The sequence below is a fragment of the Aptenodytes patagonicus genome, chromosome 5, assembly GCF_965638725.1.
Source record: "Aptenodytes patagonicus chromosome 5, bAptPat1.pri.cur, whole genome shotgun sequence".
Classification (NCBI taxonomy): Eukaryota; Metazoa; Chordata; class Aves; order Sphenisciformes; family Spheniscidae; genus Aptenodytes; species Aptenodytes patagonicus.
The window spans coordinates 15,402,718-15,427,294 of NC_134953.1; the positions used below are offsets into that span (position 1 = coordinate 15,402,718).

A 24,577-nucleotide genomic window follows, 5' to 3' on the forward strand; every position below is an offset into this window, starting at 1 on the left:
ATAAAAGCAAAGTAACGGACATATTACTTAAGCCTGCACATCACAGCTTCTTCGCAATTTGATCATTCTGAAATAGTGCATTAGTTATTATACCGTGCTATATTAGCTTCCATTCTAATTACTTATTAAAAACTATTTTCTCTTGTAGCAAGTATGGAAGATTTCGTATGATAATATGGTGCTGTTTTATTATCTGGGTTTTCGAATTACTTCCATGGTGATGTTTTAAGTATTTTATGTTCTTTTATTGATACCTGCATGAAACCATGTCTGAACTATATATAATGGCAGTCGTATGTGAGTACACCTTTCTTCTCACCGGTTTCCCTTCAGTGAACTGTGAGGTCTGAGGATGATGTGGGTTTGTATCATTTTATTGCCAAAGTGACTAAAGGCTGAGCCTTTCTTCACTGTGCCCTGTGTTCTTGTTTTTCTTTCATTCTTTCTTTTTCTTTGTGGATACAACAAATGTTGACAGAAGAAAATTTAGACCCAGTTCAGGAAAATCCCCTAGTTGCATGAAAGGACTTTGGGATAGACTTGACATGAGGAATTTCTTTGATGATATAAAGTTGCTGGCATAGGATCATTGGCAGGTGTGTTTGGGGTAAATGTGGCCAGAATGATACTTCACCTTAGGGATTACCAACTCTTGGACTTGCCTTTTCAAGTTGCGTAGAACTGATCCCATATTAAAGTACTGCAGCTAGTTCATCATGGATGCAGCTAAGAGTCTGGCCCCATAAATCTAATCTTTCTAAACAGGTAATCTGATAAATGTCCTTGCTGGAAGTGCAGGCGAATGCTGGGTGGAAGGGAACAGCTGGAATCCTTTTTAAGTCTAGTTGCCTCATGTGCACCATTATTTTCGTTCATGATATAGCTGACAATTGGACAGGGCGTGTAGTGCGTAGGCCACCTTTTAACATCAGTTTAGCCCTGCCAGGAAAGGGAAGAAGGGTCATTAATCCTTGACTGTATTTATGTGCATAGCACCCCACAATCATAATGCAAGCCTGCTCACCATTATTCTAACATTGCTAATTGGGAGGAGTTCGGCAGACGTGTCTGGTATTCTCCGAGGTCCAGCTGGTATCCAATTTCCAGCAGAGTTTGCTGAGAAACATGAAGGTCAAGTAACTTCCCCAAGGTTACACCGTAAGTGGCTCAGCTGGGATTAGGACCCAGATTGTCCTTGCTCCTAATCTTTTGCCTTATTAATCACTGTAGTCTCTTTCTACAAGTACCTAACAAGTTCATATTTGTAGATTTACAAACACAATGTTACGGGCAAACTCACTTAATTTGGGGGAATAGATTTCATGAGAAGGCAGATAATGAAATAGCATTAGCAAAGCTAACTCGTAACTGAAATGGAAAATAATTAAGACTGGATTTTGCTTATGGGAGCTATTTTTTTAATGGCAATGTTGTACTTCTCTTCTTGATCTCTTATTTCTCAAAACTGTGCACATCTGGCCACTCTCCCTTATCAACTGTCAATACATACACTATTGAGGAGCATGATATTTCCTGAACTTTTTGGAGTCTGTATTTACCTTTATTATAAGTCAAAGAAATCAGCTGACTGGCAATGCAGACACAGTAACAAGGTGGCTGTCACATGGTTTATTTGTCCTTTTGTAAAACTCTCTGTGATGCAAACACTGCAGCATTTGGGACTATAAAATTGTTAAATGTAGTTGTTTTACTCATCTCTTGTGTGAGATGGAGTACTCCATCTTTAAAAGGAAAACCAGCAACAGAGTTTCTAGTTAGGATTAGGAAACCCCCTGATTTTCCATCTCTCTAACTGAAAACCACGGTCAGTATTATGGAGCATGAAACAGTTTATAGGGCCAGCTGGTTTTAATTAAAGGCTTAGTTTCCCCAATAGAAAGACACTTCATTACAAACCAACAAACACGTTCACACCAGTAGTCTGCTCTGTTTCTGTAAACAGGAATGAGTACAATGCGCATGTCTGGAGAACTGCTTGGAAAGCCTTGTGGGGCACAGAACTAAAATAATAGCTAACACATCTCACATGGATTAAGGAGCCAGAAAAACAAAAATGTCTTTATTTAGCCTGTTGTTAAACTACGTCAACATAGTGTAACTGATCTGCTGCCATTAGGCAGTGAAATCCAAAGCCGCGGGGCACAATTAGAAGGCAACCTGGCACCTGCTGTCTCCATTACACCTTTTGAAATAGCTAGAAAGAGACTATGAGTCTTATCAAGGGATTGAGGATGGTATATGAAGGGGTTTCTATGGTAGGTTCCTACTTCAAAGTTATCCCAGTACTATATGGACTGGACTCCTATATAAAGGGAGTTTGATCTCTATCTCCACTCTTCAAAAGTTATCACTTGATATTAATAACCTCAGAAAAAGTGCCAAAGATGAATGAATATGGAAGTGGGACTCATTTGCAGTGTGATTACAGATAATTAAATGCAATTACATGGTTGTGGGGCTACGCAGAGAAACTTCTGTTGTGCTGCTGCCTTTGTCAGACCTGAAGTACAGTAGAGGATCCGCTAGCTAAAGATTCAAAATGCAAGATGACTCAAAATTTAAGAATTGTTGACTATATTGAACCAACAGATTATTAGATTTTAGTGTAAGAATAATGCTTTAAAATCCATTTGAAACTTCATAGGGAGCCAATGAAACAGATTAAAACTGGATAAAACTGGAGAGATTTCTGTCAATGTCTAACCTGATACCACGATGAGATATTGGATCAGCTGGAGACTTTTTCAGAGCAATTTCTAGAAGACCCAGTAAAAATTCAGCATGTGGTGATACAGCAAATGTACAAAAAAGTACAAAGGTATCTGAGTAAAAAAAGGAATTGTTTCCCATTAGATTCAAGGTTGGTAGGGATTCGTTAGGAGAGGTTTATCAGCAGTGACTGGAATGAAAGTTATTGTTGTTCAAGCAGCAGGAAAGGAAACAAGGAGGAAACAAGTCATGTCCAATTCTGCACAGAGATATTTTCACAATTTCCACAGAATTTAACAGGAAGCAAACACTCATACCTGAACGTTGTTTACTTCTCCCATTAGATTTTGGTTTGAAGTGTGTGTACGTATCTAAGGTTAAAATGCAGGAAGTCACATTGATATTAATGAGAAAAACATGTTGTATTAGAAATGTCACCCAGTTCTTGAAAAAGAAACTCAATTTCCTAATAGATATCAAGGAAGGTACAAAGTTGTTGGTCTGCAGAGTAAGACAAAGAAATACTTTAAGCTAATATAATAGCATTTGCTGCAGAACAAATTGATCTTATAAAGAACTAATTCTTTTAGGACCCTCATGAGTGTACACCTTCACTCCAACTGATGGATAAACTGAGGCAGAGAGGTTAAATGACCTGACCTGAAGTGTGCAGGTATGGACATGTGTGCCTAGGCGGTAAAACACATGAGAGGGCTCTACTGACAGATATGCAAAACTATTAGAAATGCAAAAATGGACAGAAGTTATGGTGTTACAGAATACATAATGCCATGTCTTATGTTACGGCATAGAAGAACTTAGTGATTTTAACTATTTCAGTTTGTGTATCTGTAGCTTCCAAAAGGGAAATTAGCACTCGCCTTGCTAAAGAAAACAAGACCAGTACTCAGGATGTATTTTGTAATGTTGCATCAGAAAGACAGTATATGCAATGGTGTGTGGTTTCTAGTTTGTTTGCCACCAAGAGTAGAATCTTCCCCATTTTGAGGAAGGCTTGAGGATTGTCTTGTTTTCTCAGCATCTCTGTGCATCAACAGATTATTGCAATTTGCTTTGATTCAAATTTTTATGGGTTTGCCAGTCCCTCTCATCTCATCTGGGCAACTGTGTTCCAGCTCACTGCTCACATGTGGCTTCACTACTGACAAAAAGGGTGTAGGGGCCCTGCATTAGTATCTGCTGATGAGGAAGATGCTCATGTCACCCAGCACATCCTGCTAGCTCAGCTGTCACTGAAAGCTGCAAAGTCAAGATGTCTCCCACAGTCAGTTCAGGCATCTCTCTCTTAGTCATCTGGCCATAACTATTTTCCAAAGTGTAATGGCCTCACCTCTGAGCCAGCTGATTCGTGTAACCTGTCTTGATATACAGGAAATGGGACGGGATGCTCTGGCTGGGTTAATGCCTTTTAGTTGTAATTATGCTCTAGATTCTTGCTCTTGAGTGTTGGTTCCTGTCTAAAATCCTGATCCAATTTTCTGCTTTCTAGACCTTGTCCTAGTTCCTCTTCCTACTGAGTGGTAGTTCCTAATCCTGCCCTTGATCTGTTCAGCCTTGGTTCCTCGCCCTTGCCTCTTTCTTTTCCAGCCCTAGTTTCTACTTTATGTTAGCTTGCCTGACCTTGTTTCAGCTATGACTACTCCTGATGCTGAAGGCACTTGCATATGTTGAGACTAAAATTACAACGAGCCAAATCTGATCTTCACTTAACCATGCAAACTTTAGTTTTCATGAGACTAAAACATACTCTAAGGACAGTGGCTTTAGTATTGTCTAATCAAGAAATAGATATGTAGAAATTCTAGTTCTGGTACCAAGGCAAGCTACTCATGAAGGTGAATCTCATCTTTCAGCAGATTATTACTAACTGAGTTACATGTTGTAGAGCCATAAATACAGTGATAAACTTTTTAAAAATTTTGTTTACACATTTCTAAGAATGACTTTTCCATCTGCTGTCTGGCAACACTCCCCCGTGCCCAAATGATAATAAAAAAGTCTCTTACTCACTTTATGTAATGGGAAGGCAGAGAGCTGCTTTCTCCAGAAGTTTCCAAAGAAGACTCAGTAACTTCTTAAGAATGTTTCCTCACTCGTACTACAGACTCTTTGTAGGCAAGCGATCAGAAATTATACTTGAAAAAGCTACGCTGAGCATAAGCGTATGTAAGATATCCAGTTATAACAGGGCCTCTTAACTGGATGTGTCCATCTGGTGGGTCTATTAAAATAATTAACAAGGGCAACTGATGTACGGAGTCCATTTAGCAGGGCATTATCTGGCCAAAAGCAGATTCCAACAGAGCTGTAGAAGAGGTGGGCAAATGCTGCTATTTTTCCAGCTTGATCTCTCAGTGCACAGCAATCTGAGGCTCAGGGTCATCTTGATTCAGAGGCTGTACCTTTCATTTTAATAATTTGTTTTTTCTTCTGTGAATTTGTCTCATAGCTTGTCAAACTCATGTAAATTCTTAGCATCCTTCATTCCTCGTGAGAGTATGTTCCCTGATTTAACCCTTAATTGCACATAGCACCCCATTTATTTGTTTTGAACTGGCCTCTTGATAACTTAATTTTATGCCTTCTAATTCCTTTACTATAAGAAATGGTGAGCAGTCATCCTTTGCTCACCTCCTTGATATCACTTCTGTCATATCAGCTCTGAAGTTATCCCTTCTCATGGCTGAAAAGTCTGAGTTTCTTCATTCTTCTACTAAAGCGATTCCATGCATTTCAGTTCCTTCTTTGTAACCCTTCTGGGTTTCTGATATCCCGATGGAGAAAGAGAAGCCAGAACTGCATATAGTGTGGAAGATACATCCATAGCCAGGATTTATGTAGCAGCACCGTGATGTTTACTGTTTTGTCCTCTACTTGTTTTCAGGAGTAGAGAACAAAACTTTTTTTACAGACACTACTACTTTTTTACAGACACTGTTTTCTTATCAACATCTATCACATCTCAAAGGTACTTTTTCTGGGTGGTGTTAGTAATTTTGGAGCCCATAATCTTCTATACAGAATTACTATTGCTTTTCCTTGTATATATAACTTGATACTGTACTGAATTTCATCTTCCAGTTTACTGCCCAGTTATTCAGCACCATGAACACTGTCTGCAGCTCTTTGCAGAAAATTGTGAATTTAGTAACTTGTCATCATCAAACTTTGTCATGGTGCTATTTCACCCTTCTGCTCCCTCAATATACTGAGCAGCGCAGGCCTTAAGAGAGAATTTTGTGGGACTTCCTGGTAACTTCCAAGAAAATCAACTTTACATTCCAAAATTCTAGATAATAAATCCATACATTCATGTATTCTATGCTTTTTTTTAGAATTTCTATCAGTTTGTTCTATATGGACATAAAACTAGTTAATAGCTCTTTGGTTCGCCTCATAAATCCTGTAAAAAATTGGGGTCCCATACGCCATCTACATCAGTTTTAATTGAAAAGTTACACCTCAGACATAATCGTGCAGCCATTTCATTCTTTATTCCATTATAACTCCTGGTTCTGGTCTTACTGACTTTGTTACCATTCACTTTGTTCTATAACCTTTTCTACTGATACTTTGAGACAACTTAAGACAGTGTCTTACACATATTCCATACAGAAGAGTTCTAATGCAGAAACTTCCACAAGTCTGTTCTTACAGATGCAAGTAATTCATTTTGGTTTTCTCCTGCGGTTTGATCTTCTGAGTGCTCATTTTATACCTTGCTCATCTACTGGCTGTACAGATTTTCTGGAAGAGTTCCTGTTTCTAATATTTTTATTATGACGTGGGCTAAATCATTCCTTATTTATAGCAGATAAAATTCTGAATCACTTTGTGGCTTTTAGTAACAGTAAGTAAAACTTAATCTTATGCATTTGTCTATTTCAGCATTTAATACATTTATTAAATATATACTTTATAAAATGTAATCCATTGATATTTCTTTCCTGGCTTGTCTGCAATGAGATTATAAATGATATTCTTATGTACTGCTTGGCAGTACCAGCTACTACTTAGTATCACCAGAACAGCTCCAATGATTATCTGTTTTTCCAGAAGACAGCAAGTTCTGAATACGTTCATGAAAAGTATAGCAAAAAATATGTCCATCTTCACAGTACAACTGGGCGGGCAATATCACAGTCAGCAGAGGCTGGAAATCCACGGAGGAAGGAACCATGGACTAAACATACTTAAATGAAGGAAAATTATGATTAGGAATTGACAGATCTTGCTTGGCATCGGTAGGCCAACTGCTTAGGAGGACAGTCTTTGAACTAGAAGCAAAAAAGAAGTGAGATGCCTCTGCTATTTCTTTTAAGAATATCTGGTTCATAGGAATTAGGAAAGATCTGTTCTGACACCAACAAAAAGCCTGAGTCAAGTGATCTTACTGCTAGATGGTTGTTTCAAATTCTTGTAATGATCAGGTAAATAGAAAGTGTAATCTTACAGATCAACAAGATAGTGTAAATGGAGGGTTCAAAGAAAATACATCTATTCTATTCCATACCAGTTCACTCATTAAAGGTGCTAACTTGACTTTCTATTATTCTTTTTTACTAATGTATTCTTACATAAAAGCTTTTTGGTGGGGCCTTTTGATTTCATTCTTCAAATCTATTATTTCCATACCGATCTGCTTACAAAAAGCTCCAAACTGTGTTTGTCACTAAAATAAATAATACATTGGCTAGGCAGAGTTGATTTTTTTCATAAAGTACAGTGTACTTGAAACAATACATGTATGAATGAGCTGCTTCATGACTTAAGAGAAGTTCCATATCTCCATATCTCTTTCTCTAAGATAAAATATCAGTACACGTATCATAAAGTATCAGTACATGTGAAAATAAGAAAATTGCCTTTTATGAGAAACCAGTTTCTGATACACTAGATTATTGGCTTTGATGATCAAATATTTTGCAATGTACAGTTGCCTATAGATAACTGTCAGTGAGGTAAAATAACATCTTAATTTTTTTTTAATCTCTGGGGGTTTTTTTACGGTAAATAGCCTGGTTTTGTTTCATTGGTTAAAACAGTAGGAAAGCATAATGGCAGGGCTTCCTTTTCACAATACATTGTCTTACAAACATAGCAGTATTAATGCTGACACATAATGGTATCATTATTAATATTAGAACATCACTGAATTCTCATTATGGATTTATCTGCACATCTACAGTGACATTGCAATAGTGAAAGAAGTCAATAATTTAGATTTTTTTGTGGGTTTCATGGTGCCAATCAGTCTTAGAGCTATCTAAACCATAGTTGTTAAAATTGCAGGAATAAAGGTTCAAATGAAAACAGCAGCAGCATTGGTAATGTCTGTAGAAAGAGAAATGAATTTAAATTCATGTTAGAATGAACAAAAAATGGGAGAGAACCAAGACTAAAAATCGTCATAGATCAAAAAACTTCCTGAGATTTGGCTATTTTCCTACACATAACAACAAATGTGAAAATCTGAATGAAATAATGTTTTAATTTTTAGCCAGGTATTTCCACTTTGTAATTCAACTATGGACCACAGTAGCAGTAACGCTTCATTATTGTTGCTAACTCTAAAAGAAGCTCTTTCACATCCACGAACAAATTCAATGATTTCAGGCAAATGCATGAGCAACTTCACATTAAAAAGAAGTGGTTGTCTTTAAAAAATGAAGAGTCCCTCAGCTTCATTCAGTGATCCATGCTTCGTATTTGCCTCAACATAGACTTTTGAAAATTGAATTATCTTTTTTTCCAGAGTATTTCTGAGGAAATCCTTAAGTCAGCCCCAATTATTTGGTGTGGATTCATTTCTGATACAAGTAATTTCTGATAGTCCAGCAGATTATGCAATAAATTGATCCAATCCATCCCACTATCCATAAATAAGCTGGATATCTAGTTGAAACCAGGGATGAAGTACTCCTGTTGTTTGTGAGACACCCATGTATTTGAGGAAAGCATTGAGGTTTCAATTTTAAAACATCACATATACAGAACTAATAGCAACAATAATAAAAATCGCATTATGAAGGCTACTTATTTGCACTTAATTGCCCTACCAATTTATAACAGACCAATGCTAATGACAAATGTAATGGGAAGTCCTGACATTGTTTGCTATTTCAGATGCACAGAATAATTGTGATGTAATGCGCACTGGGAGTGTACAAAGCTTCCAAAATACTACACGGCTTACATATGTTTCTGGAGACAATAGCTGACGCTCAGGAAAAAAACTGACTGCAGATGTCAGAGCAATTTTTTTGCGTGAAAAGTAAAAACTGCTGTGGGATATTTCATGTTTCACAGAACATAGACTGTCTTGCGGTTGAATATCTTCTTCACAGGATGTCACACAGTAAAGTGGACCAAATTAAATTTATCTTCTGGAAAAGAATGAAGGAGTGGAGTATTATGTTGACTCAGCCCTTGCTTTTTAAGAATTTGGGAATTTAAGAGTGATGTGTACATATCATGCCTATTCAGATGCATCATGTGTGATCTCTGTCTTCAGGAAAAAGAATACAAAGATATTCTAGTCCTCATGCAGCATTCATTGATCCTTGAAATAGGACAGTGCCTGATGCTACTTTAAAGAAATCATATTCTACGGATACATAAAAGTACTTAAAAATATCTAAGTTTGCATTCATGCACTCTGTCACAATTCATGCCCGATGCCACGAGGTCCAACTGCCAGCATCAGGATGCTCAGAAAACGCGTGTGCTCTCCAGTTCTGTGCACTCGCTTCTGAAACACTAGAGAAGACTTTGGTCTCACTTGGGTTTCCTTGATGGCTTTCGGTTTAGTTTCTACTCTGAGCATGGTAGGATGGCAGTTGTTGCATTCATTGGTCATCTCTTCAGTGGTGAGCATGTGGATTCAAAAAGACCTTTGAGGCAGCCTCTCATGTCAGTTTTTAAGGGGTACCTAGTACTGTAAAATGGGAACGTCGTAGACTATGACTCAGAAATTTTGGGGAGGGTTTTTGTGGATGCTGACTCTCATGATTAAAGAGCTCCTTCATTAATTTTGGGAGAAGCTATTATATAATGTCAATCTTTTTGGTGGGTTTGCCCACTGTAATTTTTCATCCGATTGCCACCTTTCTTTTTTCCATATATTCCTATACAAATCTTAATCCCAATATAAATTTATAGTTACAAGTATGTGTTTTGATGTAATCTTTTTTGATTCCTCCTGTGCTGCAAAGAATCTCAATGTATATGATAAATTAGATGTTAGCCTTTCTTCTTTCTTTCCCTTGTTGGTGTTATCTCACAAGTTTTCTTCTTCTCTCTTGTGCTTGACATCCATGTGTTCTAAATTTGAATTATGAAGTGATGATACACTACAGATAAAATATGTTTCTTTTTTATATGCAAATTTGTTGGTATGAATAGTTGACAATACGATGTAGATTTTAATTTCAGATTAGGAATACTAGCATTCTAACACAAATTTGATACTGTAGCTGCTTGTTAGACTGACGACTTTCATGGATAATTCTTTTCCGTTATCTTTTCTGACTTCAGGGCTGCAGCCAGAACTATGCTGTTTCTCATTTTTTTTCTTCAGTTGTAGTAAGTTTTCAGATCCTCCAAAAACTATGGGCACATATTTGTAAACTCCATTTCTGACCATTTAGAAAAATGTAATGAACTAGAGGCCAGAAGAAGAATGTGAAGATTTGCATACAAATCACCAGTATATTTCTCTGCTTGCTTTTGGCACAGATTGTTTCATTTGGGTGTAGTAGAACCATCAATGATATAATTCTAGTCCTGAAGATATTCTTTAGGGCCAAAAACACCCACCCCAAAATGGCTTCTATTCATTTTCTTTTACAGTCCAGGACACAAGGGAAATAAATGATGTCAGTTTGAACGAGGAATTAAAAATATGTTCATGTTAAATGGATTCATATTACATGCACATACACACGCAAAGACAGCAACATTCCTCCTTGTTCTCAAATTTAATTGTGAGTAAAAAGTGTATTTCTTAAACTTTGTTGCAACTATTAAGATGCGACAATGCTTCTGGAGAAAAATTTAGCTGAGTTGCTGTGAAATAGCTCATGAGTTAGTTTAAGCTTTCTCCTTTGGGACCCTAAACCTTTCTCCTCTTTGCTTTTCATTTCTGAATGCTATTTCAGAAGCGGAGAAAGGCTTTCCTTTTCAATGACCTCTTCACTCACAATTCATCTTCACAGCCTATTTCTGCCACTGGTGTTTGCCACTTTTTGGCCGTGGTACATCTGAATTTCCCGTTTCACGTGCCTTCACACTCATTGACGTTCTTACTTTTGGTGATCTTCCATGTGCATTAAATCTTAGTACAAATGTTTAGAGCACGCTACTAAGAAGTGTAGTTTATCCCTCTTCTAAGCAACAATGATATTGTGTCTCTAACAAGGCAAACATTTATTTTTAGTGATTTTCAGCTTTCATTTTTGTTATTTGGTCCTGTGAAAACATATCAACTCACCTAATCCATGTACAACGTTCCGAACGCTCTCATTGCTGCCATCTTCTACAGATACCCCCCACATATTGCACCTACGCAGCTCAGCAAATCCTTGGCTAGGGTGGTCCACAACCAGCCTAGGCAGGGACCTTTCTTTCTGGGTGTTTTATGATGGGGCGCCAGCTCTCCCTACCCACTGCCATTAACGGCCATTGGACCGCGCACACCCTTGGGCGGAGGGAAGCGCGAAACCACTGCAAGGTAACGATGGGCCGTGCGGCCAGGCTGTACCTACGGCCGGGCCATGCGGCCAAGGCCCGGCGGGGCCGTCCGGCAGTAGGCCTTCGGCCGGCGGTAGGCCTTCGGCCGGCGCCCGGCCGCGGCGGCCCCGGGGAAGGGGTGCGGGAGGCCTCGGCCCTCTCGCCGGGCGGCCCGGCATTGTGCTTCCCTCCCGCCCCCAGCCCCCGCGGCCGCATCCAAGGAGGAGGAGGAGGATGAGGAGGAGGAGGAGGAGGAGGAAGGCGGCAGCGGGGGCTGTCGGTGCCGCCGCCTGGCCCACACCGGGGGCCGGCCCCGCGGGGCAGCCGCCCGTCCCGCCGGGGGGCGGTGGCGCCCCACCCCTCCCCCTACCCGAGCACTCCCCCACCCTGGGCCTTGTCGGCCGCCGTCCGTCTCTCCAGGTGAACGCGTATCCTTCCGCCGCGGCCGCCCCCACCGCCGGGCTCGCAGCCCCACAGTCCCCGGATGGAAACTGTTATGGCCGCCAACAGCGGCTCGCCGGGCTATGGAGAGGGGCGAGGTAACTCCGCGGGGGGCGCCGGGCGGGGAAGGGGGGTCCCCGCGCTCTGCGGAAGCGGGAGGCCCGGCGCGGGCCGCGGCGGCGAGGAGCGGGCAGGAGGTGCGAGCGCCCGCGGGGCAGGAAGCCGCCCCGTGGTAGGGGTGAGCCGTCAAATAGTCCCGCGCCCCCCGCCCCCTCCGGCGGCGGGAAGTTCGCGGGGCGGCCGGGGCTGGCGGCGGGGCGGCTGGGGATCGCGGGCAGCGCCCGGCCGCGGCGGGGAGCGGGTGACAATGCCTCGTGGCCGGCGCCGGTGTCGTCTGTGGCGCCGTATCCCTCCGCCGGGCTACGCGGGGCCAGGCGAGGCGTCACGGGCGGCGCGGCGCCCCTCGGGGCCGTGTGGGCGCCCCGCGGCGGGCGGCCCGGCGGGGCGGGAGCAGCGCTGCCCACCGGGGCCGCCCGAGGAGCCGGGTGGCTCCCAAGGAGGAGCTGGGGAGGGGAGTCGCCTCACCGGCCCCCACTCCAATTCCGGGGAGCACCCCGCGCTGCCGCCGCGGTCGGGTGGAGCCCGCGGCGCGGCCCTGAGGCGGTGGCAGCCCCGGGGGCTCCCCCGACCCCCGCCGGACCGGCGTCGTGTTTTGTCCCTGCTCTTCCCTGCTTCCTCGTCCCGGGGACGGGGGGACAGCCCGCGCCCTGGCCCTGCTCCTCGGTAAGCCCCGGCAGCGCCCTGTGGGACGGCCGTTTATTAACGGTGGTGCCGGGAGCCCCGAGCGGGGAGGCGGGGAGCGTCCCCCGGACATCGCAAGTGTGGGCTGAGAAAGCGGTTGTTCGCAGGTATGTTGGCGGTGGCCGTGTATCACTGGAGCGTTGAGCTGCTGTTTTCGTAAATGGCAAGTTTGCTGCGTGGCATGGGTGTCTGTGTTTGTTAGCTTTGAGAGTGATTTGGTAGCTTGTTTTTGTTTTATATTTTATTTTTACAAAAGCAGCGTTTTGCTGTGTCAGATAGATTGTATCTGACCGCTAGAAGCTCTAGCTCTATGGGCTCCTGAAGATCTAGTTCTTTAAGTTCCTTACGTGTCCAGATCTTTGTAGAGATGAAGGCACTACTCTAAATTTGCAGACACATGTAGGATGGGACCAAGCATGGAAATACTTCAGCATAGGGGTTTTTAAATAGTAAAATTTAAATGAGTTTAAAAAACTTTTACAGAAATCTTGAAAATGCTGCATGCCTGGAAATGTGTTTTGAATTCGTATTTTTTTGTTCTAAATGGAAAAACTTTGAAAGGTACCTAACTTAGGAGTGTCTTACTCCTATCTGTCATTTCTCACTAGATTAAAGTATATAGCTAAAACTTTTTTTTCTCCATGTGTACTTTTTTTAAACAAAAATACTGACATATTGGAGCATTTTTGGGGGAAGAAAATTGAGGCTTAGAGCCTCAAGTGGTTACTTACGCTTGTGCTTAGTGTTGTTTTTTTTTTTTTTCCATGAGAGTTAACTTTGGCACATGCTTAGATATTTTCAGGGTTTGTATTCATTATATCTGCTTTATAATCTACTTGTTTCAAATATTGTTCAGGTAATATTACACCCCCCCACTCCCCCAGCTTTTGCAAAACTTTCTAAAAAATTATATTTAGGTCTTTGCTATAGAATTTATTACAATTTTTACTTAAGAAAAGATGTTTCTTTTGAGTTCGAGTTAAAATTTGATGGACTGAGGTACCAGTTACTGCTTTCTGTCTTGTTTTTAAGTTATCATAAGTTTATGCTTACCAGTTAAGAATGTCTGAGAAGTAGTGACAAAGCTAAGGTTAAAATAGACCTTGTTAGGAGGAGTTTACTAGCGATTTTTGACTGCACTCATTAATTTAGGATTTGTATTGTATTTGATGGTGTTCTTTGGGAGAGAACATGGTATGTATTTACAGTTTTTCTGTCTTCAATGTATTAAAAATGCACATAATGTGTAAAATTGTGAAGGATTTGTGCTTTTCAGCTTATTCTTTCAGTTATGCTTGTATTTACACCTTTTAAAATATCTTTCGTTTTGTTTCCAGACCTTTTTTCACTGTTCCTCCTGACTGTGGCCTTTTCTGAATCTTACATGTTTACCTCTTCTGTGCGTGTGGAAAAATGTTAAAAAGGCTGTTGAAGAATTGAAATCAAGTCTTTTCTTAATGTGTAAGTCTGACTTCTTCTTTGATAATGTACATTTAAAGATCCCTGGGATTGTTTTTTAACTAGTTGGTTGTTTCTAGTAAATATTTTTATTTATCGTGCTGCAGGTGCTTGTCGATAGTTGCATGCTACCCAATAATAACAAAGTTAAATTGTAATTTGTGTGGTTAATTAGTTAAAGGAGATCTCAAATCAGGTTTGAATATACCCAGCTGAGACTCTTTGTGAAACTTAAATGTTTTATCCAGTTAAGTGAAATGTTGCCCAGTTGAGGACCATATTGGCCCCATGTTAAAAGCCTGAGGTTTGTTCTCTGCAGCATACTGCATCCACTTCTGATTTTTTTTATAGTGTTAATTGCACACATATTTCAGGTTTCAGTGTTTGACAGTATAACACTTTTTAATCTGAATGATAGGCAGTTGCCATCAGGATGATGTATTGCATCATGCAGCCTGTAATCTTCATGTATTGCATCTGTGTATTAAAAAAAGTTCTTCAGCAAACAAGTCCAACTAATTTTTAGTTACTTATTCTTTATGTGGGAGTTCAGCTTGCTCCTGTTCAAATAAGGGATTTACCATTGACAAGAGAAAGCACTGCAATACCATACTCTCTTGGTGAAAATGGAGTGTAATGTGATGAGTTCTCTTCTGAAGGCTCAAAGTAGAGTAATATCCCCTTCCTGTGTGGAAGATGGGGAATGTATCATTGAGTTTTTAAAAAAAAAAAAAAAAAAATCCTGTACCTAAAGTGTTTTAGTTTGGAAAGACTCCCAAGGAGGGAGTGTATGTGTCTGTGGTTTGTGGTTTTTTTTGTTTGTTTGTTTTTTGAATGTCGAATGTATAGTTGCAATCTTGCAGGTCTCATAGCTGAAGAACACAATTAATTGAATTTATTTGATATTGGAATCTGTAAAAAATGTCAGTCTGGTTTACTTATTATTTTCAAGAATTGGGCAGAAATGCTATTATCTTTTCCGAAGGAATGCAATAAAGCATATGCTTAAAAAAAAAAGGTGTTTTTCTTTTCTCGCTACGTGATATATGAACATGGCCTTGAAAATTTTTCAGTCTCCATTTTCTTTGTCAGGTATTTACATGTTTAATGCTGGATACTTCCTTCTCACAGGACTATGGGAAAATATTTGGAAGACCTTAGTGGTGATGCTTATGATGGCCTGGAGCGCTAGAAGCAGCTCTTGCACTTCATCACAGTGAGGGAGAGGATGTGATCATTCTTTCAGTCTGAATGTGAATAAATAGGATGATCTAATGAGTTCCAAGTCTGTGTTGCTTCAGGGTGGGCAGGGAAATAGTGGAGAGAGAGAGCTGCTGATCAGATTTCAGCCAACACTTTACTGACTTTTGCTGGTAAAGAAGAAAGTGACGCTATGACTTCTGCGATGGAAAAAGTTTTTTGGGAAAATTATTATACACTAGTGAAGAAACAGTTCTTGTTCCTTTTAAGTTTCACTTTTCAAAATCCAAATGATTTTCACTGCTATTCCATTTCTGCTGCTTTTAAGTTGACATGTGGGAGTATTGTTGGAGCATAGACTTGAGCTGCTATGAATTGTCAGTGTGGCCTGTTGTGGAAACATGGCCATTAAGTCTGTAGCAAGACGATGATGCTGACCATACCTATTTGAACCTCTTAATCCATAGAGGAGTACTGTTGTCAGTCATGCTCTTGTTCTGAAAAGATTAACCTATACCCAGGAATGTATGGTGAGAAACCAAAGTCAACTTTTATTTGTTGACTACTTCAGACTTGTGTGATACTAAAGGCAGGCATGCGAAAAATTCATTGTAGTTGAGTGTGGTGGGTTTTTTGGTGTTGATAAAGGTAATGTTTCCATTAGTGAAGTAGATATTTTGTCAGTTTTTGTTGTTTTTTTTTCCTTTTCTTTTTAAGCACAAGAGTTGGCTACTAATAGAGTAACAGACTTGAGTAAGAAAAATATCAACTGCTGCTGAATTTGACTTGTTTTTAGTACTTCAGCTAGGATCAGTTAGTGATCCATGTCACAGAGGAGGTATTGTGTTTATATTTGCTTGAAATCCTGAATAAGTAATAAATGCTAGCTTCATTTTAAAAAAGCAGCTCTTGGGATTTCTCATGCTTACAGACTGTCCTGGTGGGAGAAAACCAAAATTTGATGGCATGGAATGTCAATGTTTTCATCTTTCAGTAGATGTTGTCCTTTAAAGCTTATTTTTCAACTTTTATGTATTTTTTATGGTGGGAAAAAAAAACCCAAAACAACAAACCAACAAACAAAGAAACAAAAAAATCCCCAAACACAAACAAACAAAGGCCACAGTGTAATGTCTCATTTTTTTGCCTCATCCTCTTTTCTCTCAAATGCTATTATAAAAATCAACAACTTCCAAGGTTGGCATGTATTTATTGATGAATTGTAATGAGTTTTCTAATTGCATTAGTTTTAAATGTAATATTTGCTTTGTTTGTTTTCTGATTTCAGGAGAATAAAATGGGGAAGTTCTAGAACCTTGAGAAGAACTCGGCACAGCAGTCTTGTTTGCTGCAGGAACGAAGACTAGTCTCAAAAATTCACTTAAAGAAAAGGAAAACCTAAAATCATGCCATCTGAAAAGGAACATTTTTTTCCTGATGAGAAGCAAATTAATTTGTTAAAACACAATGCTGCGAATAATTTTTCTACAGATACTACTTTGGAAAAAGCACTGGTGAATGATCCTTTAAGTATGATGACTCAACCAGCAATTTTAGATGTCAATCTCTGTTACGAACTAAAAAATGTGAAAATTGATTTACCCAAGGTGAACATTCCAAATGAAGTATTAATGAAACATGAAGTTGATAGATTTAGAAAACTCTTTCAGTGTAAACAGCAAACTGCAAGGAAGTCCTTAAGTCTAGAGAAAATAAACGGAAGCAATCCCAGTTGTTCAGAGGGAAGCCACTTGCAAAATAAACCAGAAGTGCAATTTGAAGAAGGGTTGAAAACTACAGCAAAGATACTCAATTTCACTTGTACAAAGTGCAAGGATAACATTAGATACAGCCCAAATGATCTACAGAAACATTTTCAGCTGTTACACTATGGCGAGTTGCCTTTGTATCCTTGTGAGATGTGTAACTTCTCAGCTAATGACTTTCAGTCATTTAAACAGCATAGACGCACCCATCGTAGCACTTTAGTAAAATGTGAGCTCTGTAATGATGAGCGTATGTACACTTTGTTGGATTTGACAAAACACTTCACGTCAAAGCATTGTGTAAATGGTCACTTTCAATGTGAAAAATGTGGGTTTTCTACCCAGGATGTGGGCACGTTTGTTCAGCACATTCACAGACATAATGAGATTCCATATAAATGTGGAAAATGCCATCACGTAAGCTTTACAAAAGAGGAGTTCCAGAAACATCTTCTTGTTCATACCAGTATGTTTCCTTTTGGTTGTCAGTATTGCAGTTACAGCACACCACGGAAAGATTATCTTTTAAAACACATCATAGCTTTGCATAGAGACCACTTATATGCAAAAGAAAAACTGGAAAAGGATAAATGTGAAAAAAGAATAGTGAAGACTCCAGCAGGACTGAAGCTTGTGTTAAGAAGGTATAAAATGGGAACATCGAAAAAAGCACTCTGGAGACGGAAAAAAATAAGTAGTGGAAGTGACAGAACTGGAGAAAAACATGCACAAGTGCTAAGAAGTGTGAATAAAATTCAGACAAAATCTGAGGAGCTGAACCAGTGTATGAGAGATGTGGAAGCAAATGAAGAAAAAGATCAAATTATATATACAGAAAAGCATAATTTCATGGGTGGAATGCTCTCTGCTACTACTGCACAATACAATAAAGCAGATGATGGAACAAGTTACGGCCTGGGATTATTGAAAAATGCTGTTCATGGGCCAACGGTATTGATGGTCAAAAACAATAAAATATCTGTTCCAGCAAATTACAGTGCTAAATTTATGGGATTTAAAATGGTAGATGGAAAACAACATATTGTTATAAAATTATTACCTACAAGTAAGCAAAACTTACATTTGTTGGGTCAGAAAGCTGATCCTATTAAAGATGGTTCTACAACTCCTTTGCTACAGACTGCTGATCCCTGTGGCTTGTCTTCAGGTGCTATACCACATGTAACTGATCAGTCAACCTTAAAGAACAATTCTGTTCACCCATTAACCTCCCCTCCATTTTCTTGTTCTGTTCCTCATTCTGGAAAAACAAAAGTGGAAAAACAAAATAACTCCTTATTGTATGGTAGGAGTGTTTCTCAAACTGTAGCACCTTCTAATGTAGCTGTGGGAAAAAGTTCAAATTACTTGCCAATGAAGTTGGGCTCACCGCCATGTGGTGAGGTGACAAAAGTTGGAACTCGAAGTAGTGTCTCGTGGGGAAGCTATAGTCCTCCAAGTCATCCTCAGGTATTACCACCCACTATTACAAATACACTTCACTATGACCCTATGAAAATGCCCTTCTTTCCTGAACTGAAAATACAAAACGGTAGCCTGAATAAAAGTAATGGAACTAATAATCTCTATTATTCAACTCCAGTGGATTCTTGTAATGAAGGGTTGCTGTCTTTTCATAACTACTCCAAAATGGACACTTCAGATAATCCATGTAGCATTTGGATGTCAACAGATGACAGATATAAAGAATTTTTATCTAGCAAAACAGTTTCTTTTCAAAACAGTAGAAGAACTGAATCTGCATCTTCATATTCAGAGTCGATGAAAGGCTTAAAACCAGAGAAAGTTGTATCAGCCCAATCAAATATTAATAAAACGTATGGACATACAAACACTAAGAATAACTCTGTGTCTTCTAAAAGCCAATCTAAATATGTTGTTGGCAGTGAGTGTTTTATGGAGGACCAGCATAATGGCCAGCAGTATTTGGATGCTAACATACATCAAGGCTTTGAGAACGTAGCTGAGAAATTCCAAGAAAACGCCTCGGATTGTGTTAACTCGGTCTTAATGCCTAAAATCACATCTGTTTTCTCATTGCAGAGTGAACAGGCAGCTAATTATTTATCGCCTGAAATAAACCAGTTACTGCAAGATGTGTTAAAAGTGAAAGCAACTACTCAGCAAGAATCCCACAGCAAGTCAAATAACTGTGTAAAACTTCATTCTGACAAGCTGCTTTCTAGTCACGAGACAGGGAATAAAGCCTTTACGCATTTAAAAAGTTCGTCAACTGCATGTGGTTTTCAGAGGCCTCCTGCTAATGTAGGCTTTCATTTATATAAGAGAGAGTTGAACACAAGATGTAGCACAAATGAAGGTACACACTGTGGGAGAGAAAGACAGAAACCCAGAACATCATTTGATTCGCAGGGAATGGATAAATTGTCCAGAACTCCAGGTGTTGGTACGTTGCTAAAAACTCATACAGATGCAATCATAACACAGCAGTTAGTAAGAGATAAAATACTGTCTACAACCCAAAATCCTACTAGCTTTTCACCAGTTCTTCAGGAACAGAAGAAAACCCTTTTAGTTCAGTCCCCTCCATCAGGATTTTTTGTTCCTTTGCACCTTGCTAACCAGCCCGGACTACAGGTGGTTTCAGGAAAATCTCTTCCGTCAACCAGTTCATCAGATGGGCATGTGACTAAAGGTGTACCTGCATCCTTTGTTTTAAATAAAGGACCTGGAATGATTTTGACTTTTAGCGGTGCAATTGGAACAGTTGCAAATGTCCCTAGTGATAGTTCTCAGGTTTTAGGGAGAGTTGCATCCAGAGAATATGGTAAAATAACCATACCAACTTCAAAAGTGGAGGGGAAAAATGACAGTTTCAGAAGTGTAAGAAGTTCCTGTAATAGGAGAGCATGTAGTACAGCAAATGACTCATTGAATAGTATGCCATTCAAAGGACCTCTAGTAATTACAAACTCATCGGAGTCATCTGTGAAAGGAATTTCTTCTCTGAAGGTGTTATCGGAGCATCAAGATGCTGTCTTTGGTTCCTTGGAGTCAGTAAACCAACAGGAAATTAAACAGAAACAACATGTTTATGCACTTTTGCCTGATGGACAGCAGGCAGTTTTTCTGAAATGTATGACACCAAACAAGCCTGTAGTTCATAAACATAGTGTTTTTCAGAATAATGCTCATTATCAAAATTGTCAACCAAAGAAAACTGGAGCCATGCAAGAAAAGCCTTTGCTGAAATTTAAGACTTCTACTTCAGATACACTGGCTGATACCACTCAGTCAGTAACCAACTCAGTGCCCTCGCTACAGTTGGATAACTTGCAGTCCCTTACTCCTGCACTAGCACAGAAACAAACTCATCTTACTTCTAATGATGCCTTAATCTTACCAGGTAGGTTAATGCCAGCAAATGCCTCTTTGGCAAGCTCTAACCCAGCATGTTGTGTTCCTCCTGTAGAACCTGTTTATTCTACTAAGTCTGCAGGGACACGGTTGCAAAAAGGTTCTATTGAGAGTACGCAAGTAAAAACTGCTAACAACAGAAATAACTTTGGTAGTCAGAAGTCCACATGGAGCACTCGAAACAGAACTGCAAAAGTAAAACCTCGTTTAAAACAAACTGGGTCTAAAAGTTCAGAAACTGTGGGTGTGCAAAGAAACAAGAATTTCAAACGGAAAAGTAAGGATAATTGCCCAGAACCTCCAAGAAAGAAAGTAATGTTGCACAGAAAGTGTAAGGAAAAGAATCGAGCTGAAGTTGTTAGTGAATCAGGTGGCCCTTACAAACCGAGGGCATCAAAAGAAACTGTGAGGACTTTGAAATTACTTCCTTTTAATTCTAAACAGCTTGTAAAATGCCCTCGGAGAAATCAACCAGTTGTTGTGCTTAACCATCCTGATGCAGATGTTCCAGAAGTTGTAAATGTAATGAAAACCATTGCTAAGTTTAAGGGACACGTTCTTAAGGTTTCATTGTCAAAAAGAACTATTGAAGCGCTTCTGCAGCCAGCCTTCTGCAATCCTTTGGATGTAACTACTGATGATCTTTCTCAAAAAAGGCACAGGACAATAAAACCTATTAGCCCTGTAAAAGAAAGATTTGTCTTAAAATTGACACTGAAAAAGACTAGCAAAAACAATTACCAGATTGTGAAAACTACCTCTGATAATACCTTGAAAGCTAAGTTTAGCTGCTGGTTTTGCGGTAGAATATTTGACAATCAGGATAATTGGGTAGGACATGGACAGAGGCATCTGATGGAGGCTACTCGAGATTGGAATTCATTAATGTAATGATGACCAGTGAAGGAAAAAAACCTTAAATATCATACATTACAGTTTTTTAAAACGAGAATCAATTGAATTAGGATACACGAGAAATTTTGTATTTCAGTATTGTAACTGAAGTTTAAAAATGATGCAAAGTGCTTGTATTTTAAAAGGAAGAGCAGATTCTCTATTGCCATCAAGCTTTGAGATAGATCAAGGAGCTTTGTGGTTTAGATAACTTGTAACTAACTGCAAATACAATTCCATAAAAATATATTATTTTTTGTTACTACTATCATGTCCTATATTTTTATTCTATAGAATGAGTCGTCAGGGCTTTTGTTCTGTACATATTTAAAAAAACCTGAACATGTAAATATTTTTATACTTTTCAGTTATTTGGTATAATTCTTGCACAGAAATTATCCCCCCCCCCCATTTTTCAGTTCTGTGCATGCACTACTAAAACCAATTTTTAAATTTTCTTCAACTACACACAGCTGTTATCCTGGGATTTTTGTTATTTTTACTTGTTAGCTCTTGATTTTGTTTTTCAGGGATTGAACACTATTATTAGCAAGTGCCTAAAAGATGTGAAGCGGTTTACATTATGTCAACTGTGTAACCATAGGTCCATATAGGGCCATTTCCCCAATAGTTTCATTTAAACAAAGCCATATGTGAATGCTTTAAGCTATATTGCTATGCACATGACACTTGTACTATTTCTGTGCAGTTTGTCTACTTTCTTAGTGAAGTATTTTTCATATAAATTAATAAAACATGTTACGATTGTGTTAATACGGTGAGCCTGAGAATGGAATCAGTTGAAAATATACAGTATATATATTCATAATGTATATGGTGTTTAAGAATGGTGAACATTCCTAATCTGTATTGACTCTGTCACTATTAAATTTGCTATAACTTGTGTTTACAGAATATGACTGTGAGCATTTATAGAAAATATTTCTATTTTGTTTTATACTATGTATGCCACAAACTTTATAGGAAGGCCAGGATATGGTGAAGTACAAAGCACCATTTCAGGCCTGTAACTGCATTATAGTTTTATTCCAGGTGGATGTAATTTGTCCACATAATGACTAAATAGTATTTTCTACTACTGCTTATTAGATGAACTGCCTTTTAGGGTACCAGGGGTTTGGCAAAAGCAAGGCTTAAGTTATTCCTCCCTCATTTTACTGGCTAGTAGGGTAGTATTCCTAGGAGCCTGCTTGCTTCCTACTTACAGTTTTAGGGATAACGATGAAGGGAGAATATGCTTCACGCTTCTTAATGTTGTGTGAGGGTATGTAAACAAAAGACCTTACCTTATCCATAGTGATTGAGTATACAGATGAAGGCCCTTATTATCCACAGTAATTACTATGTTCAGAGGCTTTGTCCTCCAGATTCTTAATGAACCCAGAGGCTAGATCCAGTCTTCAGTGGGAGTACCCTTACCATATGGCATCTTTTGCCCAAGTACTGGAAGATTACATCTTAGATGTGTCAGTCAGCTTCCCAAAGTACTGGTGGAAAAACTGTCAAAGTTGAACACTGGACTTGGAGAGGACTGGGGCATTTAAATCTCTGAGGTTTTAGATTGTATGCAAGCCCAGGGGTAGTTCTCTGTGACTATTTCCATAAGGTGCAAGTGAAGATTGACTTGCTACGAATGAAACAATTAGAAGTCTTTTATGGATGTCACTGGTAACAGAATTCGACTTATGTTTTAAAAAGCGTTATAATGAAAATGATTAGAAAAAAAATTACTTCAGTAGCTAGATACATTTTTTTTTCTTGATGTGTCTGTTGGCAGGAAGATGCACACTAGCCTTGTAGCTAGTGAGTTATGTATGGGAGTCACCTGAAGTACCTGAGACAGTCAAGGCAGCATAGTTTGGGTGAATTAATGTACAGTTGGTGTGTGTTCTGTATCAAAATCTGATCATTTTGTGCTGCGCAGTGGGCTTGAGCTCTGACGTGAATTTGGCTAGGAACTTTGAGAAGACTAGTGTAGTGGTGAGGAAGTACGTTAGAAAGAAACAGCATTAGGAAAGGACAAAAATGTGTTGAGCTTTTTTGACTGGAAGGATCTATTGGTTGCCTCAGCTTGCTCTCCTATAAACCCTGAAATTGAACCCCTGACTTCTGGACATTGCCATTGCTGCCTTTGGCAGAAATACATGTGAAGTTTGTTGCTAAAACCTACTTGGTGCAACTTCACCGAGGATGACCAATTTTTGTTAACAGTTACTTAGCATTGAGGTGGAAGTTCTGCTGTAGAGTTACGTGGTTTTCTCTAGATTGATGAATCATGAGAGTGACAACTGTCATTGGAATTTTTTTCCCTCCAGCTTGTTTTCCTATGAATTGGGTAACCTTAAACAATACTGTGAAAAAGAACATTGTAAAGCTAGGAAATGTTGAAATAAGGTTGCTTTATATGATCTTAATTCGTTGCCATGTGTCACTGTCCATGGGCATCCATCTCATTCAGTGCAGAGAACTGTTGCTCCCTCTTGAGCAGTGATTTAGTATTTTGTTTTCCCACCCTCAATTATGTCCTTGTATTATTTAGTGCATATTGCTCAAGTACTGTTCTGAATATATAATTCTTTTTTTCTCACGAGCTTTTCCATAATGCTTTGTTTGAAGTCCTAAGAGTTTGGCAATTCTGCAGATCAGATTTCAAGGAATCTTAAGTGAGACTTCCACGAAATTAAGATCACAGTTAATGACCATCAGGAAAAAGTTTGGCTTAAGCAATCTGACCAGCCTCACAGTGGACAGTGCAGTGGAAGGTGCAAGGACAATATACAGTTCTTCAATGACATGTTCAACTGCTTTAACAATATGAGGCTACCTTTTTACTGGCTGACGCCTGCAATGTTTGTTTGCGCATTTCTCAACATCTTCAGTAAATGGGAAAGGTATCTTACAAATATCCTACAAACAACAGTCTTTCATTACACAGCTACGATTTATCCCTGAAGTATCATGTAAACCAAGTGAAATATATAAAGCCACATGGAAAAATAGTCAATGATCGTATATTTAATACTTGCATTGTAATGGATATATCTGAGTGACAAATTAAGGTTGCACAGGTAACCTGATTTGAAGAGTGTCTTGATTTTGAGTGCTTGACTTTGCAA

The 24,577-nt window shown here is 39.3% G+C and overlaps 1 protein-coding gene across 3 annotated transcripts in view; it reads left to right on the forward strand.

Annotated features, from left to right (window-relative positions):
* Nucleotides 1-11,909: 11,909 nt before the first annotated feature.
* ZNF518A (zinc finger protein 518A) overlaps nt 11,910-24,577 on the forward strand; it is a 47,533-nt gene continuing 34,865 nt past the window's right edge. The window contains exons 1-3 of one of the 3 annotated variants that reach the window (XM_076338804.1): nt 11,910-12,020; nt 14,061-14,184; nt 16,670-22,344. In XM_076338804.1, the coding sequence (XP_076194919.1) occupies nt 16,788-21,437 (4,650 nt within the window). In that variant the 5' untranslated portion in view covers nt 11,910-12,020; nt 14,061-14,184; nt 16,670-16,787 and the 3' untranslated portion in view covers nt 21,438-22,344. Of the gene's footprint in view, nt 12,021-12,419; nt 12,831-14,060; nt 14,185-16,669; nt 22,345-24,577 lie in introns of those variants that run through there. The other 2 variants (XM_076338806.1, XM_076338805.1) reach the window with 2 other exon arrangements.